The sequence below is a fragment of the Lutra lutra genome, chromosome 1 (assembly GCF_902655055.1).
Source record: "Lutra lutra chromosome 1, mLutLut1.2, whole genome shotgun sequence".
Classification (NCBI taxonomy): domain Eukaryota; kingdom Metazoa; phylum Chordata; class Mammalia; order Carnivora; family Mustelidae; genus Lutra; species Lutra lutra.
In genome coordinates this window covers 66,591,117-66,609,294 of record NC_062278.1, presented here as the reverse complement: position 1 = coordinate 66,609,294, position 18,178 = coordinate 66,591,117, and the positions used below count along the sequence as shown (strand labels likewise).

The 18,178-nt window shown below is 46.3% G+C and overlaps 1 protein-coding gene across 1 annotated transcript in view; it reads right to left on the bottom strand.

Moving 5' to 3' along the window:
* ARHGAP31 (Rho GTPase activating protein 31) overlaps window positions 1-13,312 on the bottom strand; it is a 118,626-nt gene extending 105,314 nt beyond the window's left edge. The window contains exon 1 of the mRNA XM_047725690.1: window positions 12,387-13,312. Coding sequence (XP_047581646.1) covers window positions 12,387-12,486 — 100 coding nt within the window. The 5' untranslated portion in view covers window positions 12,487-13,312. The remainder of the gene's footprint in view (window positions 1-12,386) is intronic.
* Between the last annotated feature and the right edge of the window lie 4,866 nt (window positions 13,313-18,178).

Genomic DNA, 18,178 nt, shown 5'->3' with positions numbered 1-18,178 from the left:
ACCACCTTATTCCCTTCATTCACATTATTAATATCTACTGAGCCAATGTGCTGTGGGGAAAATAGATTGTGGTAGGTTGAGTCATGTCACTCCAAAGAAGTCCATGTCCTTATTCTAGAACCTGTGAATGTTGTCTCATATGTCTAGAAGGATTTTTGCAGATGTGGTCAATCTAGGGATCTCAAGATGAGGAGATTACCTTGAATTATCTGATGTAACCACAGGGTCTTTATAAGAAAGAGGCAGGAAATCAGAGACATGTGATGAGGGGCCACAAACTGAAGAAGGAAAACAGCCTGTAGAAGCTGGAAAAGGCAAGAAAATGGATTCTCTCTGAGAGCCTCCAGAAAAGAACCAGCCCTGCAGACATTGAACACACAGACAAACAGGCCACGGCCCCAGTCTTCAAGGAGCAGCTTTTCTTTCTACACAGGGGAGAGACAATTTAGAAAACTAGGACAACAGCCATGGAAAGTGAGACGTAATGAAAGTCTACAATTTACCACCCAATCACCTTCCTAAGCATATTTTGTGGCCAAGCTTCCATCTTCAAATACAGCACTGAGAAATGAAAACAGACTCCATATTTGATTCAACCCACGAGGAGTGCAGGGGGGATCTGTACGTTTTACAACCTGAGATTCTGTTTGTACAACCTACGATTGAGCCAGATCTACTAGATTCAGTCAACTATCAAACTGTGGTTGTAGAGCAAAGAAATAGGCAGATGGGAAAGAGCATCTGGGCCAGCTAAAACCCACGCCTTCCGTGGTTCCACAGTGATGAAAACAGGCTCATTTTCCAGATTTATAGCCCTCCTGAAATACAAATGGAAACTAGAAGATTGGATGGCTATCACTATGATGTACCATAACTCTCATTTTCCTCCCTTTTGATTTTGTTTCTAGGTTACTTTTTCTGATTACTAAAGAAATGTAAATTTTAGGAAGTTTGCCACAGTCCCACCCCAGAAATATTTATCAACAAATAAAAGTCTGAAGATTGGGGCACGTGGGTGGCTCGGTTGGGCAACTGCCTTCAGCTCAGTCATGATCCCGGAGTCCTGGGATCGAGTCCCGATTTGGGCTCCCAGCTCCATGGGGAGTCTGCTTCTCCCTCTGACCTTCTCCCTTTTCATGCTCTCTCTCACTCTCTCTCTCAAATAAATAAAATCTTTTTTAAAAAAAGTCTGAAGACTTAGCATTTTTATGCATTCAACCAAAGAAAATAAATAATTGGAGGCATATTAAAGAATTTGCTTTTTTCAAAGAGGAAGCCCCTAGAGATAGATGGGAGCCTCAGAATAGTATTTGTTCTCAGCTCCCTTAACTTTCCATATCTGTAGCATTACTCAGGAACCACATTCTGAGCAATGAGGCCGAAACAGGGAAAGACTTCCAGTCACCAAGGAAATACTAGCCATAGTGTTAGGTTTATTAAATTCAGAAGGTTTATTAAATTCCAGGCCACGCAATAGTTCATTTGGTCCTCATGATAACCCTGCACAATAATACCACAATCTCTACTTCACAGATGAAGAAACAGAAGCACAGAGAGATCTGGCAGCTTGTCCAGGGTCACAGAGCTAGCATGTGGGAGAGCTGAAATCTGAACCAAGTCAAATTATCAGCAAAAAAGCCACATGCTTAACCACCATATCACACTGCTTCTCAGAAAAGAAGTTAATTGATTTTACTAAACTGCACCCATGAAGACAGGAAAGCAACCAAACAGGACTTCGGAAGATTTTTTTGTCCTAAGGATTAAAACAAAAAGGCTTTATGAATAGTTGAAAGAATCAGGACTATCCCATTCCTGTTATAATTTTTAAAGATTCCCACCCTCCCCCCAATTTAAGTAGTAAAAATACATGTTTACTGTTGAGGATTTGAGCAATATGTAAAATGTAATGAAGAAAATAAAAATCATGTGGTTTCATTCAGCTGCTTCTTTCTGTGGGCTAAATCAATGTTTCTGAAAACGAGATTAGTAGACGAAAGAGATCAAGATCACCTGGAGCTCATCTTTAAAAATGTGGATTCCGAGACCCCATCTCAGACCTACAAAAGCAGAATCTCTGAGGGACCGACCTCAGAATGCAGCGGCCCTTTACAGCTCACAGCCCTAGAGAGGCTAGAACTCATTCAGTGGAATCTCATGCTCTCCACAGACCCAGGTACTACGACCTAGGCAAGAGCGCCTACTGGAAATTCTTACTACATGTCCGTTTCATTTCAAGGAGTCTGAAAGGGAATTTAAGGAGTATTTCTAATATTCCTTATAATAAATAAAGTATACTATATTTAACTAATGCTTTTTTACATTTTGAAATTTAATTTAAATTCAATTTTAAAAGTAAAAGCTGCAATTTTAGTCATTTTTATGCCCAGTAGAGTTTGAGTACCACTGCCAGAGGCTTAAAAAGAGAGGGCCAGAATTCTTAGACCCAGATTTCAAAACTAATGTCCCCCATCCCTTAACCCCCTAAGGCCTAACCAACCCCCTCCTTCCACCTGCCTTTCCTTTCTGAAACCAAATTGTCATTAGGGGCAGTAGAAAAAGGGGAACTGAAGAAACCATGTCCCATTTAAAAGTCAGGCTTGGGGTGAGAAAAAAACAGATTACTCCATGAGTATATTTTCCTGACCTTCAGGGTTCTGTGCCCAGGGTCCAAACAGCTTTAATGCACCCCAAAGGGCCCCCAAGTAGCTTTTGTGTCCTCAGTTTTTTCTTTTTAAAGATTTTATTTATTTGAGAGAGAAAGAGAGAGAGAGAGAACACTAAGAGAGAGCAAGCAAGCATGAATTAGGGGCAGAGGCAGAGGGAAAAGCAGGCTCCCCGCTGAGCAGGGACCCCCCACCCCCACCCCCCTCACCGCCCCTCCAAAGCAGGGCTCGATCCCAGGACCCTGGGATCATGACCCGAGCCAAAGGCAGACACCTAACCAACTGAGCCACCCAGGCGCCCTGTGTCCTCCAGTTCTGAGCCCATTCAGAGCCCTGCATCTAGCTTTGCTTTTCCATAAAGCAAAATGGCTCCTCCCCATTAAAATCAGGCCCATGTTCTAGCTATTAGCCAAACAAAAGATTTTCCAAATATGGACCCAAAAAAGCATGTGCACTTTGAAGGCCACAATAAGCTTAAATAGCTAAAACATATTAAAAAAAAAAAAAAGAAAGCCAACAATTGACGCCAAAAGCGTGAGTCCTTAAGGAACAGAAAAGCAAGACAAAGCCAGAAAGAGGAACACAAATATGCATTCTAGGGGAGGGGCAAGCAGGGAGGTGTAGATTTATATGGAAGAGCTGACATCATTGTTTCCCAATAATGCTCTGCATGCAGGAAACAGATGGGAAAGAAGTGGTGGAAGGGACTACTTATGGTAACAGCGCATGCTCTCTGTTTAGAAGCCTGCCATTTGGAACCTAAATGTTTTGCTTTGAAAAACTGGGGATGAGAGCTCCATTGCCAGAAGTTTTATTAAAAGTCTAGCTAAATCCTGCTGAACTTATCACCTTGGCAATGCATGGTAAAATGGAGCTCTGCATCTCAGAGCCTGATTTACTGCCAGCTAACCTGTTTGGGTCCAGGGGACACAAAGCTGTGGAATGGGAATTTAATATTGGACAGACAGGCTTTTGGTCCTGGTTCCTCTACCTCTTGGCTGGGTGATGTTAGGCAAGTTACTTAACCTGAGTTGGTCTTCATATAAAGAATGGGGTTGCCCACCAATGGAAATACTGGTAGATTGAATCAAGACACATGATCAGGAGGGTCACTTAACATTATTAAAAATTTTTTTCTCTTTTACCAGACTCCCTCATTGTCCTGCCCTTAGGCAGGGCACCGACAACAGCAAAACCAGTCACCACTCTTGGTACCATCAGCTACTCTGTCTTCTCCTGAGGGTAGTTTCACTCTCCTGCCACTGAAGACAGCCCCCACCCTCAAGCCAGGTCACAAGAAGTCCCTCTCAACTCCTTTCCCCAGAATTTCAGCGTCTCTCCCTCAGGGTGCAAGAAGGCATGACCAATTACAAGTATCAGGCAAGACCATGTTGTTTCCTGTCTGTAGACACCATCTCTGCCATTCCTCATGGTCAGACGATATTTATCATGGAGCCCTTGGTACTCCATGATAAATTTCATTCTTGGTACTTCTCTTAGCTATCCTCCCCTCCCATGACCTCACCAGGCTGAGAGCAACTTGAGAGCATCTTTGTAAATCCGAGTGTCTTGCATATTAGTTAAATACTTGTTGTGTTGAAATGGAAAAAAAAAAAAAAAAAAACCCACACAAGATGGTTTCTGAATAAAAACATGAAAAGATCCAGGGAAAGAAATATGCATAATTGCACAAATTAGCTCAATTGCCTGTCACGAAAGCTATAGATTTATTTATAGTTTGCCAGAATCCTATTTTATATGTCAAATTGTTTTCTGGTGTCTTTAACAGTAAGAGCTAGGATATGTTGCTTTGGGAGAGGGGGTGACATTCATCCCTCTCTCTCTGGGGGAGGTGGGGATGGGGTCCCCAAAGGCATTCTGGGGCAGCATCAGGCTATGGGCGTGGTACTAGGGCCTGGTATGCATCAGCCAAGCTTGAACTAGAACAAAGAGTGCCTGAGACTCCATCCCAGAAACTCAGTTGGTTCTGGGGCCCCGCCAAGAATGTGGTTCATACCAAGGAGTGACTGGTGAGGCACTAGGAAAAGGCAGTGTTTCTGGGGCGTCCTGTGCAAAGTCTGGGTCAGTTTCTATCTTGGAGTAGCTAGGAGCCCCCAAGGGGAACCTTAAACAATCTTGGATTCCTGACACTGCAGCAGCCCATCAGCAGTGACTCTGGTCCTGAGCTTCCTAGAAGGGCTCGAACACTGACTTCCTTAGGAGGAAATAGGGTCAATCAACCAAGTGCTGTGTGCTGGCCCTGGGGCTCACCCCGAGAGGCACTTTGCACGACCAAATGTGCCTGAGCTGCTGACTGCCAGCCGCCTTCAGCAGAGCTCACCACCGACATGCCAGTTAGAAAATAGGATAGTAAGGGAAATGAAGATCAAATTGGGTGTCTGGGACTCTAATGCAATGGGCATTCCGAGAAGAAAGAGGACTGTGGCCGCCATGGGCAGGGAGGGGCTTGGGAGGAAAAGGTGGGGTCTGGTTGGTCTTGAAAGCTGGCAGGTTTAGAATAGACTTGTGTGAAAAGCACCCTGCACAGGGGAAAGTGCCATGCAAATGTCCTTTGTTATTATTATTAATGATCTAAAGGCTGGGGGAAGAACAAAGCAAAGAGAGAAAAGGTTATTATTATTATTTTTTTTTTGCAGGGTTATGGGTTTGTGTTTTGTTTTGTTTTGTTTTATTTTGTTTTGTTTTTACAAAACTAATGTAAATGCCAAATTGTAAACTGTGCTACTCTGGGAGATTGTTTGTGCTTAGGGCTGTGGCCTTGGGAGTCAGGTAGATCTAGATTTAAATCCTGCCGTTCCCATCTCTAAAATCTTTGTAACATATTTAACCTCTTTCATCAAGTTTCCTCCTCTATAAAGTGGGGATAAAAAATGCCTGATTCTTACAGATGTCAAAATATTACTTTGTATGGATAAAGGGACTGGCACATAGTAAGCAATCAATGCAGACATTAACTCTAACTATTAATAAAAATAACAAGCAAGTCTGACCTGGGGCTCAGCCTTCATTTCTGGGTCCCTTCTCTCTCTCCAAGACACCTACTTTTCCTCCTTCTTCCTTTAGCGACCAGCAGCATCATGCTCTCATCTTTCTCCATTAGAAATTGCTCTCAGAAAAAATCTAATACCAGTATCTGCTTTTCTCTGAATCGCAGTCAGCATCTTTCCTCTGCATGGTCTTTATTCTAAACCTTACCTAAAACTGCATCCTGGAGGGGAGGGTTAGAGGGACAGGCTCCAGACTCCTGAAGCTTTAGCAGGATGCAGCCCCACGGCAATAAGGACTTGAGGCCAGCCCTGCCAGGGAGGAGCATTAAGACCACTTAAACTCAAGTGCTGCATTTGTACCGGGGCATAGAGATAGCTCTATGGGTGGGAATTGGGTGGGACACGCACACATAAGCAAAAAAAAAAAAAAAGTCATCTGAAGGGTGGGAGTAAGTGGGAAAAAGCTACATTGGCTTAAATTCAAGACAACTTATGAGTGAAAAACAAAACAAAAAGAAAACAAGTAGCTCCACGTTCCTGGGCCTCCAGACCTGTGTGAAGGCACCACAGAAGGGACAGTGGAATTCTGAAACCCAGAGGCCAGTGGGGGTGGATAGCTCACCCTGATCAGTCTGTTCTGGAGGAAATGAGCACCAAGTCACTCCAATTAGAAGGGTCTGTCACTACTTTGTTCCAAAAATATTTAGCTACAATATCTAATGGAAAAAGGGGGGGGCACATTTCTTATCCTTAGACTAAGTCCTGGGTCTTTCAGCCCACCTGCTTCTCCCACCCACAGCCAGCCACGCTGCCACAAAATCCCAGGAAACTCTCCAGTGAGGTGATACCCAGGAACAAACAGTCCCCAGCAAGGGTTTCAGGACGGCCTAGGTCAATCAGCTTCTGGAATTCAGAATGCGTTCTCCCCTCCTCCCCACTCCCACAGAAAAGTTTTCCAGTTTGCCTACAGATGCCTGAGGGAGTGGGGGTTGGGTGGGGTAAAAAGGATGCAGCAAAATCTACAGCTCCAAAGGCACAGGGAGCTTATTCCCCACTTACAGCATTGGCTATGGAAAAGGGTGCTCCCGCTTTCATCACGTTTCCCTGTGCCCCAGCACAAGGCCAGGCCTCCAGCTCCCTCCTACCTACAGCAGATGGTTCACTTGGCTCCAGGGAATGGCGGGTGACAGAGAGTGGGCTTCCTCAGCAGGGCCAACGCCCGAGCCTCCTGAGGCTGGAAGGCATCTGAGTGGCCGCCTGTGGGGGTGGGTTAGGGAAGTGGAAGGGTGAGGCCGTGCCTGTGGTCAAGGGGCTATTGGCATAGGTCTGGAGAGTGGCAGGAGGGAATTCTGTGGGTAAATGGAAGTAGCTTTTTCTATTCTCTATGAGGGTTGTTTGCCATTTCCAAACGATGCAGAGTAAGTAACCGTCAGACTTTGTGCTTTCAGTTTGCTTCCCGCTTAAGGCCTTAATTCTCCTGCTTGGGCTCTTCCTGTTCAATTCTAGAACCCAGATATGGGGATGTCCCTCAAAACTCAAGCTTGTGAGGTTGTTGTTCTGTCCCCACAAGCTCAACCTCCGGGACCTGATTTCTCTTTCAGTTCCCTTTGGTTACAGGAGCGGCTGGGCACCTTTCTCAGAGCTTTCTGAGGGCCCTTTCGACTCAGGTTGACATTTTGCTCTTCCACACTATGCCCCGAGGGTCTACTCTCCCATGGCTCTGGGAAATCCCTGCAGGAAATGGCCTCTTCATTCAGTAGGGCAATCAGTCTGCCTCCAGTCTCCCTTTGTGACTGACGAACCCAACTGACCCTATCATTTACATCTCACCCGAGCCCTTGCTCATTATACTAGGGCAAGTCCAGGATTTTATGATAATAATAGCTACATTCATAGCTTTCCATATGCATATCCTCTGCCAAGTGCTTTGCCTGTATGAACTCGTTTATCCTCGTATCAGTCCTCTTATCACCATTTCACAAATGAGGAAACTGAGGCCCAGGGGGGTATGTAACTTATACCAGGCAAAGTTGGAATTCAATGCCAGACAGTAAGCTTCCAGAACTCCTAATGCCAGTACCCAGCAGGGGCACCTGACTTGGGAGGTCAGGGAAGGTTTCCAGAAGGAGCTGAGACCTAAAGAATGAAGAATGAGGTAGGAAGGGTGTGACAAGGATGTGCCCGGTGAGATGCTGGGGAGGAAAAGCCTAAGCCAAAGAGCATACCTTTTGTGGTTCTCCAGGCAGTATTAAATCCTGCCTTGAACAGAAAGACTTTGTTCCCATTTATGTTTGGGTATCTTATCTATTTGATTGTAGATAGTAGCTTTTACAGTTCCTCCCTCAGTTATGACAGGTAATCTCAGAGCTTCATTGAGTTACTGGTTTCTGAAAGTTTGTTCACATCCTCTAGACTGTAAATTTCTCGAGTCTGGGGTACCTGCTTCTCTCCCATGATACCTCCCCCATGCCTCAGTCCGTATTTGTTAAATATACCAATAAACAGAATTATTTAGCCTCAGAAATTATATATATACACTTTTCTTCCTTTTCAATCTGATAAAAACTAGAAAAAAAAAAAAGCCTCAGTCATAAAAAGGCTCACAATTCTTATCAAACATTCAGAGGATACATTCTGAATAGTCAAGATTCCTTATCCAGGAAGAAAATGGCCCATAAAACCCTACACTGCCAGCAGTGGTTCCTAACTCTGCCTGTGCAATGGAATCATCTAGAAAGCTTTTAAAACATACTCATGCCTGCCTGGGCAACAAGACATTCTGATTTAATTCTTCTGAGATGGGACCTGGGCAAACCCTCAATTGCCTTTTTTTTTTTTTTTAAAGTTCCTCAGGTGCTTCTAATGTGCCACCATCATGGCAAACCGCTGGGTCAGACAATATCATCTTTTCCCAGAGATCAAATAAAATGCCAGAGTTGCTCAGAAGGGTGAGAATGTCCTCAGCCATGGGGCTCCTGGGTGGCTCAGTGGGTTAAGCCTCTGCCTTCGGCTCAGGTCATGATCCCAGGGTCCTGGGATCGAGCCCCACATCGGGCTCTCTGCTCAGTGGGGAGCCTGCTTTTCCCCCTTTCTCTCTGCCTCCCTCTCTGTCTACTTGTGAGCTCTCTCTGTCAAATAAATAAATAAAATCTTAAAAAAAAAAAAAAAAGAAGGTCCTCAGCCTTCACCCTTCACAGTGGAGACAGCTGACGCAAATGGAGGCAGAAAAGAGCTTTTCCGGTAACGTGCTCTTACTGGTCCCTGGTCTCCTGGCCTCAGAATTTCCAAGCCATGTGGGAAGAGCCCGGGTGCTGGGCTGAGGATGGAGAAGGTAAGGAAAGCTGGTGGATGCGCTCGGGCCTCACGGGGCCTCACCAGCAGCCTTCCAACCGCAGTTGACAAAATGATGGGGTTTTCATTACATTGCTGCAAGCAACGGCCTTCACGTTCACTGGTCAAAAAAGAAGATCCCCCCAAACTGTACTATTTTCAGCATACCAGTGAGGGAGGGATGCTCTTCTGCCTCTAATCCGGCCAGGAAGATAATGCTATCTGGTTCCCAGGGGAGAGCTGAGGGTTGGCGTGGCAGTCATTGTGCTGGCCAAGTTGGCCACCAGCAACTTTGTGCCATGCTTGAGTGTTCTCACCAGGCAGCAGGAAAGAAGCAGAGAGAAACTGACCCTTCACATCAGGCCTGTGTGCAGCTGGCATGATTAACAGCAGGGTCTGAACTTGGCATCTATGTGAATGCCCAGAGAAAACGTATACACAATTTGTGTGCGTGTGTGCGCGCGCACGCGCGCGTGTGTGTATTTCTATAAGGAAGGGCTTCTGGTTTTCATCAGCTTCCTAAAGATTAAGGCTGAAGCTTGGCCTGGGCAGCTTCTGCTCTGAGCTGGACACCTATTCGTCACCCACACACCCTCTGCTAGCTAGCAGATTTATCCGGCTGAAAGTAGCAGGGCTGGCCAGAGCAAATGACTGAAGTGGATGGCATTCATCTTTTATGCTCGGCCTCAGGGTGTAGCTTCCCCATTTGCAGATGGCCTAAGTACAGCGAATTGTCACCAGCTTTGTCTTCTACCCCATCTTCCCTCCCTGGCCCAGCATAAGTACTCTCCTGGCTTCCCTACATCTCTGTCCTTCCCTTCTGCCCTTGTGCTTCCAAACCTGGATCCATTTCTCTCTGTCTCTATGCAGGATCATTCCATTACCCTTGACTCCACACTTCAATACTCATGTCTGTCTTCTAAGGTCCTCCCCAGCCTTCTGGTTTCTTTACCAGAAGACTTGTCACCCTCAGGATTCTGGGTTGAACTTCCAGGGTGGTGGGCAGAGGGGCAGTGCCCAGGTCAGCTTTTCCTCCCTGGAAGCAGAGTCCAGGCCTTGTCTACTAACCAATACATGCTTCAGAAAGTCCGTGAGGAAAACACACTGTCTGAGAAAAAACCATTACCATTTTGCCTACTGATGCTATACTGCAAGAAAAATAAGAGGCAACCACATAATGAGTTTTAAATGTGGCAAAAAAAAATCCTAATCACTCTCATTTATATAAGCTGTTTATTATGCACACCTAATTCTCATGTGGTACAAGAATGGTGTCTAGATCATTAAGTGGGTCAGTTTCCTTTTGTTTCAAAGCTAAACTGTATTCAGGTACGTCAGACTTGAAAGTTTGCTGATCCTGTGACAGGGCTGTCTGTTTTCAATTTAGGGAAAAAAGAAATCATTAGAGGAGAACGTTGGCCTAGATGAGAAAGCTAGGGAAGAAAGAGGAGCCTGGTAGGTCAGGTCCCTCGGCAACCTCCGTGATTTACTGTATGACCTTAGGCAGGTCAATTTACCTGTCTGGGCTTCCTTGCCTCCCCCGCCCCCCACTTCACCAAGGCTGGGAACCCTGGGTATTGGTTTTCAATTATTTTTCTTTAAGCAGTCGCCCCCTTCCTTTTTTTTTCCCTTCCCCAAATGAAACCTGTATGGAAGCCCAAAATATAAAGCAGGTGAAACAAGAGATGGCAAAGTCTGCCTTTGAGGTGTCTTCACAGAATGCTGGGATTCCTGGCTCATCTTATGATTTATGACATTGTAAGAATGGGGCGGGACCAGCAAGCACCCCCATGCAACTCTCATGCTTGAAGGGGGTCCCAAAATAACACCCACATGGTGGGCAGGGGCATCACAGGAGCATTTGTAGTGAATCTGGACTTAAACTTGAAGTTCCTCAAGAAAACAGGTGGAGGGAAACATTTCCTTCTGAACTTCTGAGAGTAGTGGTTAAGATGCACCCTTGGAGTTTTATCACATTCAAAAAAGTTTAGTCCAATTGATTTCAAATTGCCCTCTCCCGGATTATTGGAGAGGATGAAATGAGTTGACTTATTCTTGGTTTCAAAAGAGGCAGTTCTGAAACCTGTGGTCCCCCAAGCTCTGAGATACTAAGCCATTTGTCCTAATGGAACAGCACACACTGGAGTCTAGAATGCCACAGGAATATCACACCACTGCAAATTACTAGGTAGTACTGAATCTTTAAAAAACAAAACAAAACAAAAAAACGGAACTGAAACAAAATCATTGCCCTGTTTTTGAGAGGCACACTTGATATGAGCTAGTCAAATCGCTTTTGAGATGATTTTCCTGGAGGCAGAATTATTCTGCACAGTTAAACAGCCCTCCAGTTTCCTCCTTTGTTATAGCTCTCTATGTGTAAATACAAGGCCTATATGGTGAACTGTTTTCTCTCTCACTTAAGTTTCTGAAGACAAGGCCTTTTTGTCACGGTATGCACAAGACCAGTCAACCTTACAAAAGGAGTCATTTTCTGCTCAATTTCCCCAACTTTCCTATGATTAAAAACTTCTAACTCCAAATGCTGTTATTGTACTCTAGATTGTTTTCTTTCCCTCTGCCCCAACAAATGTTTAAATTGTCTCTACTCTGCAGGATTCCCCCCACCTTTTTTTTTTTTTTTTTTTAATGCAGTCTGACCTTGAAAACGGAGAAGCTGGCTCTCCTTTTATTTTATATGTCCTAAACTATTTTAAAATCCGGGCCCTCTGACCTTTTTACAACACTCTTCTTGTCTGACACACCAAATGCTAATCTGAAAGCCAAGAGGAGGTAAAGGGTCTGGGGGGTTGGGAAGGGGATGGAGGGAGGTACTATATATCTGGCATCCGTTCAGAAATTCAGAAAATGTTTGTGCAACCACTCCCCCAGCCAGGATCCACCGCACCCCCTGCCTTCCAGCACATTAATAAAAAAAGATGCGAGCAGATGAAATTGGAGAGCCCGGAAAGGACACCCAAGGCGGTCGTAATTATGTACCCGGAGAAGCCCAGTGATCACCATCCCAGAAGTCCAGCCCGCATCCCTCCCCTCCGACATCCACACTTCGCGATCAGGACCCCTGGAGCTCCCACCCCCCAGCCCGCAGAGATAGCGGGTTAAACTTGAAGCAGCACCGCCCATTAACGGCTGGTGTGTGACCAGCGGAAGGACCGCCACAACTTCTGCACGTCGGAGCGGCAGCGCCGTGCACCTTAGGAATCATACGTGTTCTTTCAAAAGAAAAAAAAAAAAAAAAGTACACTGAGCCCACAGGCCTGGACTACATTAACTTGTGAACCGAATCTAACACACCCCAGCAGAGTCCATCTCGCCCTCAAACAAAAAGAAAAGGTGGGGGTGGGGGGCGAAGGCACTTTACCATCCTGTCCGGAGCTTTCCAGATACTCGGTCAGGTCACAGCCGAAGGCACTGGCGGCTCCCTTTCGTTTCAGCTTCTGCTTGGCACCCTTGTTCTTCATGAGTTAGTCCCAAGAGGTTGCCCCTCCGTCTCCCCCTCCCCTGTGCGTGGCACCGCGCCTAGGCCGGTCTCCGGGGTCAGATCACGGGCTGCGGCGCGGCACTGAGGGGCCGCATCGGCACGCGGACGAAGAGCGGCCCGGGGCAGCGCGCATGGAGCCCGCGGGGCGCTGAGCCCGGCGCGGCCGCGGAGCCTGGGGTCCACGGCGCGCTTCTCCAGGGCCTCGGGGCGGGAGGCCGGGCGGAGCTGGCGGCCGCGGGCCGGCCGGCCGGAGTGTCACTTCCTCACTCGGAGTCCCGGGGACTTTCACGGGCTCCTGCGGTGTCTTCGGGTGTTTTCCTCCGCCTCGGAGGGAGGGCGAGCTCTCCTCTCCGCCTCTGCAGATGCCCAGGAGAGGACGAGCGCGCGGCGAGCGGGCAGCAGCCGGAGGGCGAGCAGACAGCCCGGGGGCTGCGTGGCTCCTCTGCCCTGCGCCCGCTGTCTTGCCTTCAGACGGCTTCGGGAACGCGAAAAACAAGCATCCTGTCTCTCTCGCCCGCCCTCACGCCTTCCTTTTTTTCCTGTCTTACAAATCCTAGGATCATCCAGCTCAGGAAATGCTGGAAGGAAGTTAGCTAGGGAGGGGGGCGGAGGGTGGAAATTTTTGGCAACTCCGCGCTGCGTGTGTATGGGGCCGGAGGAAGTAGGTGGGTGGGTTGAGGAGTGCCGGGTGGGTGCGGGGGGAGGACGCGCTCCGCCGAGAGCTGGTCGGAGGCTCTGGAGATAACTGGGCAGCTCGGGAGGAAACCGCCGCGCTCCCGGGAGGACCCGCAGCCCCAGCCGCCCGCTTCCTGCCCCACCGCGGCTCTTGCAGGACGGCGGGAGGAGGCGCGCTGGCCTTCGGGACGCAGGGTGCTAGGTGGAACTGTAAAAAAAGTCCTGCCTTGTTTTGATCCTCGTTGTCACATCTCTTTGACACTTTCTATTTTGGTGCCTGCGTTCTCCTACACAAACACTCGAAGTAGTGACAGAGACAAAGACAGGGAGTCCAGCGGAGAAACCCGATGGCGAGCGGTCTTCCGCCAGTCACTCCCATCCTCCTCTCCAGCGCCCAGGTACCCCAACCCGGTTAGCTCCCCTCCTACGCTGAGGGAAGACTGGAGGCTGCCGCCTTGTAACCGCTGCCCAAGAAATCAGATCTCTGGTTACAATTTACACACACACACGCACACCACCGCACACACGCATTATTGCAAGTTTGCCAAGTGGAAATGATTTGCGGGGTATCCAGGATTTAAGGTGACTGATATTCGAGCATAATGGGGAGAAAGGAGTCTCCCAGGCCATTTGATAATTTGTCTCGAGTTTTCAGGAGGACGTGATTTTTTTCTTCTCCAGTTAGATCTGAAATTCCTTGACTTCTGTGTACTCAGCACACAGTAAGCACTCAAATTCTTGTGATTTAACCATTTGAAGATTAAACTTCCTGTATAAATTCAAATCCATATATAGACATTCATACAGTTCAGATTGCTGATGGAAACTTTATAGTAGTTACTGAATCCCTTTACAGTCCCTTAATTCCTTATGTATCACATTGACGGTGAACTTTGACCCTTAACCTTTTGTCTTTGCCAGAGGTCACAAGTGACAGCCTGCCTTCCGAATCTCGGTCTGGCATACACAACGCTTTAAATGGGGCGCCTGGGTAGCTCAGTGGGTTAAGCCGCTGCCTTCGGCTCAGGTCATGATCCCAGGTCCTGGGTTCAAGCCCCGCGGTCCTGGGTTCAAGCCCCGCGGTCCTGGGTTCAAGCCCCGCGGTCCTGGGTTCAAGCCCCGCATCGGGCTTTCTGCTCAGCAGGGAGCCTGCTTCCTTCTCTCTCTGCCTGCCTCTCTGCCTACTTGTGATTTCTCTCTGTCAAATAAGTAAATAAAAATCTTAAAAAAAAAAAAACAAATAGTCTTTAAAAAAAAATAAATTGCATGCCAACTTTAAAGGGTTAAGAGATTTCACTTAAGAGATCTGAGTTTCTGGGCGCCTGGGTGGCTCAGTGGGTTAAGCCGCTGCCTTCGGCTCAGGTCATGATCTCAGGGTCCTGGGATCAAGCCCCGCATCGGGCTCTCTGCTCAGCAGGGAGCCTGCTTCCCTCTCTCTCTCTGCCTGCCTCTCTGCCTGCTTGTGATCTCTCTCTGTCAAATAAATAAATAAAATCTTTAAAAAAAAAAAAAAGAGAGATCTGAGTTTCTAGCTCCTCTTGCAAAAATGGGAGATACGGTAACAGGGAAAGTGCAATCCCACATGGCAAGGATTGCTGATGCCCCGCTGTGACAGCTCCCTTTCAGGTTTGCACCCACCTGTCTTTCCCCCCTTTGCACCTGCCTGACTTCTGGAGCCACTGGAGTTCCAAACCCAAGCTCTGTGTATGGGGTCTCCTTCCTTGCATTTTCCATCTGTCTCTCAGTGACACTAGCATAGCCACCGTCATCTTGGCTAGACATCTTCAAGTAACCACTGACTCATTTCTTTCCTCCCAACCCCACCTCCAGGCTAGTCCTGCCTGGACTGATGAGTCCTTCAAAATGCCTCTCCTCTGGGTTTTTTTTTTTCCACACCCCTACAGTAAGGATTGTTCACTCCTCAGTTATTAGAAAAACTCATAGCGGGATTTGCTGAGTCCAGGCTCTGCCCACTTCTTCCATCGTATGTACTAAAGGCTTAACAAACCTTCCTGAAGTATTGTTGTCATATGTCTGCTTTGTTCAAAACCAGTCAATGACTCCCTGCTTTCTAGTGCCAGGACAGCAATTTCTAAGCATTAGAGAATCTCCGGTAGGGTATTCAGTGTGATGGCTTGTTCCTCCCTTTATAGAGAAGCATTTCCATATGAGACAATAATTATTACTATTAACATTTGTTTGTTTAGGAGTTTACTTTAGTGAGCACTTTCATAATCATTCATTTCATCTATCCTACAGTGGACTTCATAATTTGACAGCAAAGGAGAGAGGCTGAAGGGGGTGCTTTTTTCCTGGGTCCAGGCTCCCAGAAGACAAAATATGGATAAATTGTCAGGTTTAAATTACCTTTTTCAATCCTTGAAAACAGTCTTTTAACTTTTCATTTTGGAGCAATTTCAGCTTATAAAATCTGCAAATAATAGTCAAAGAACTCCCATTTACCCTTCACTCCGCTTTCCCAAATATTAATATCTGCTATAATCAGAGCATAATTATCAAATTAGGAAATTTATATTGATACCATAATATTAACTAACCAACAGCCCTTATTCAATTATCAATGAATTTTTAATTACATGTAATTTTTGTTAAATGTCATCTTTCTAATGATAAAGTCCACTGGTAGTTTACAAGTAATTCTCATACACTTCATAGTGTAACAATAGCTATGTATCAGATCCCCTTAATCACCAACAAACACAGAAGTGTAGGTTGTCGCAAAACAGAGTTGCCTAGGTGAACCAGGAAAGCTGGTGACCTTGACACAGTCCTAAAATTCTTCTGTGCTTTCCTGAGGATTCCCCAGGGGGACACCACAATCCTAGATGTTTCATCCTGTAATAGCCTGAGACCTTTTCGTCCCTGATTCGTGACAAGTCATGTTAAGTTGGGTTCAAGTTGTTTAGTGTTGAGGGTTGAGGTAGTACTGATCACTGGGCAAGGCGTCCATTATGCCTGGGCTGATTAAACAAACATTTGATATACGTTCATGGGGGTTCTTTGTCTTTATTTGATAATTCCCAATAATCTACGCTTATGGTCAAAAGAACTCACAATTTAGCAAGCCAGATAATGAAGCCACATGGTAACAGCAAGACTCAGGAAGCTAGAAAACTGTCCCCCTCCCCATTTGTCCCTGTCCCCTTTCATTGCTGAGTATGCCTTATGATAAATGCAAACTTGAAGCTAGCCCTTATTCTGGACACTCTATTTTTCTTTCTCTTTCCTTCCTCTGCTTATCTCTTCCTCTTCTCATTTTTCTTTCTCCTTGCTTACCCGAAGATGTGTAGCTTTTTCTGGGTCTGCTGAGGAAAATCAGATTTGGGTTTCAAAGGGCTTATCTGTTGGGCTGGGGATTTCCTAGAAAGTAGGATTATATGGAGATTGTGTAGGAATGTTAATAGGAGAACGACTTAAGCTGTTTGGTGGTAATATAAATGATCCCTTCAGTAGATTATCATGAGACAAAAAGCCCTTTACTCACATGGAGTTCCCACCATAGAGTTTTTTGTTGTTACCCATGATTTATCTTATTTGCAACTAAGACTGGTGCCTTAGTTCAAAGTGTGCCATCTGCATCCTTCACTCACCAATGTTGGTAGTACTTTTCTCTGCTGTAAATAAATTAGATACAGAAGACAGAGAGTGGGTACTGGGAGATTTTAGTGTCACATGTGAGGTAGCCTTTTGTTTTACTTGGCCGTAAACTAGAATCAGCAATCAGCAATTTTATTTATTTTTTTCATGATTTATTTATTTCAGAGAGAGAGAGAACAGGCGTGCAGAAGTTGGGGGAAGGGGCACAGGGAGAAGGAGAGAAATGCTCAAGCAGACTTCCTGCTGAGCCCGATGAAGACCAGGGCTCAATCCCAGGACCCTGAGATGAAGACCTGAGCCGACAACAAGAGTTAATATTATGGTATCAACATAAATTTCCTAATTTTCTCTTCTCCTTTTTTATTCCCTGTTCTCAGCTTAAAAATGCTGGTCTCTTCTCTGGTGGCTGGGTGTTAGGAGCTGAATTGTGTATCCCCTGCCAGATTCATATATTAAAGCCCTAACCTCCAGTGCTTCAGAATCTGACTTCTATTTGGAGATACTGCCTTTAAAAAGATGATTAAGTTAAAACGAGGCTTTTAGGTTTTTTTGTTTTTTTTTTTTAATTTGACGGAGAGAGAGATCACAAGTAGGCAGAGAGGCAGGCAGAGAGAGAGGAAGGGAAGCAGGCTCCCTGCTGAGCAGATAGCCCGATGTGGGGCTCGATCCCAGGACTCCGGGATCATGACCTGAGCTGAAGGCAGAGGCTTTAACCCACTGAGCCACCCAGGCGCCCCCAAAACGAGGCTTTTAGAGTAGGTTCTAATCCACTCTGACCAGTGTCCTTGGGAGACGGAGAGATGAAGTTGCAGAGAGACATCAGGGACGTGAAACTCAGAGAAAAGACCATGTAAGGACATCATGAGAGGGTGGCCATCTATAAGGCAAGGAGAGAAGCCTCAGGAGAAACCAAACCTGTGACAATTCCATCCTGGACTTCTAGCCCCCAAAACTGTGAGAAAATAAACGTCTGTTGTTTCAGCCTCCCGGGCTGTGGTAGTCAGTTATGGCAGCCCTAGCAGACTAATAGATGGAGTGAGGCTCTTCTATGAGACAGACCTTGTGCCCACCCTGGGCCTGGATGCCAGTGCCCTGAGGGTCTCAAGCTAATAGAGGATGAGGATGGACAGAGCAAAAGGACTTCTAGAAAGTTATATATCCCAAGTTCTATTACTGCATTTCTCTGTGCCATGAGTTCCCAGATCTAGGTTATGCTGCCAATTGTGGCCTGTAAGTGGTCAAATGAGGAAGAATAAGCACCCCTAGTAGGGTTGGAGGAGGTCCACAATACCAGTCTCAAATCAGACAGAGCATAGTGGAAGAGAGGCCCACACGATGGCAGGGAAGGAACAGGAGCCGGAATCAGTCTCTCAGTCCTA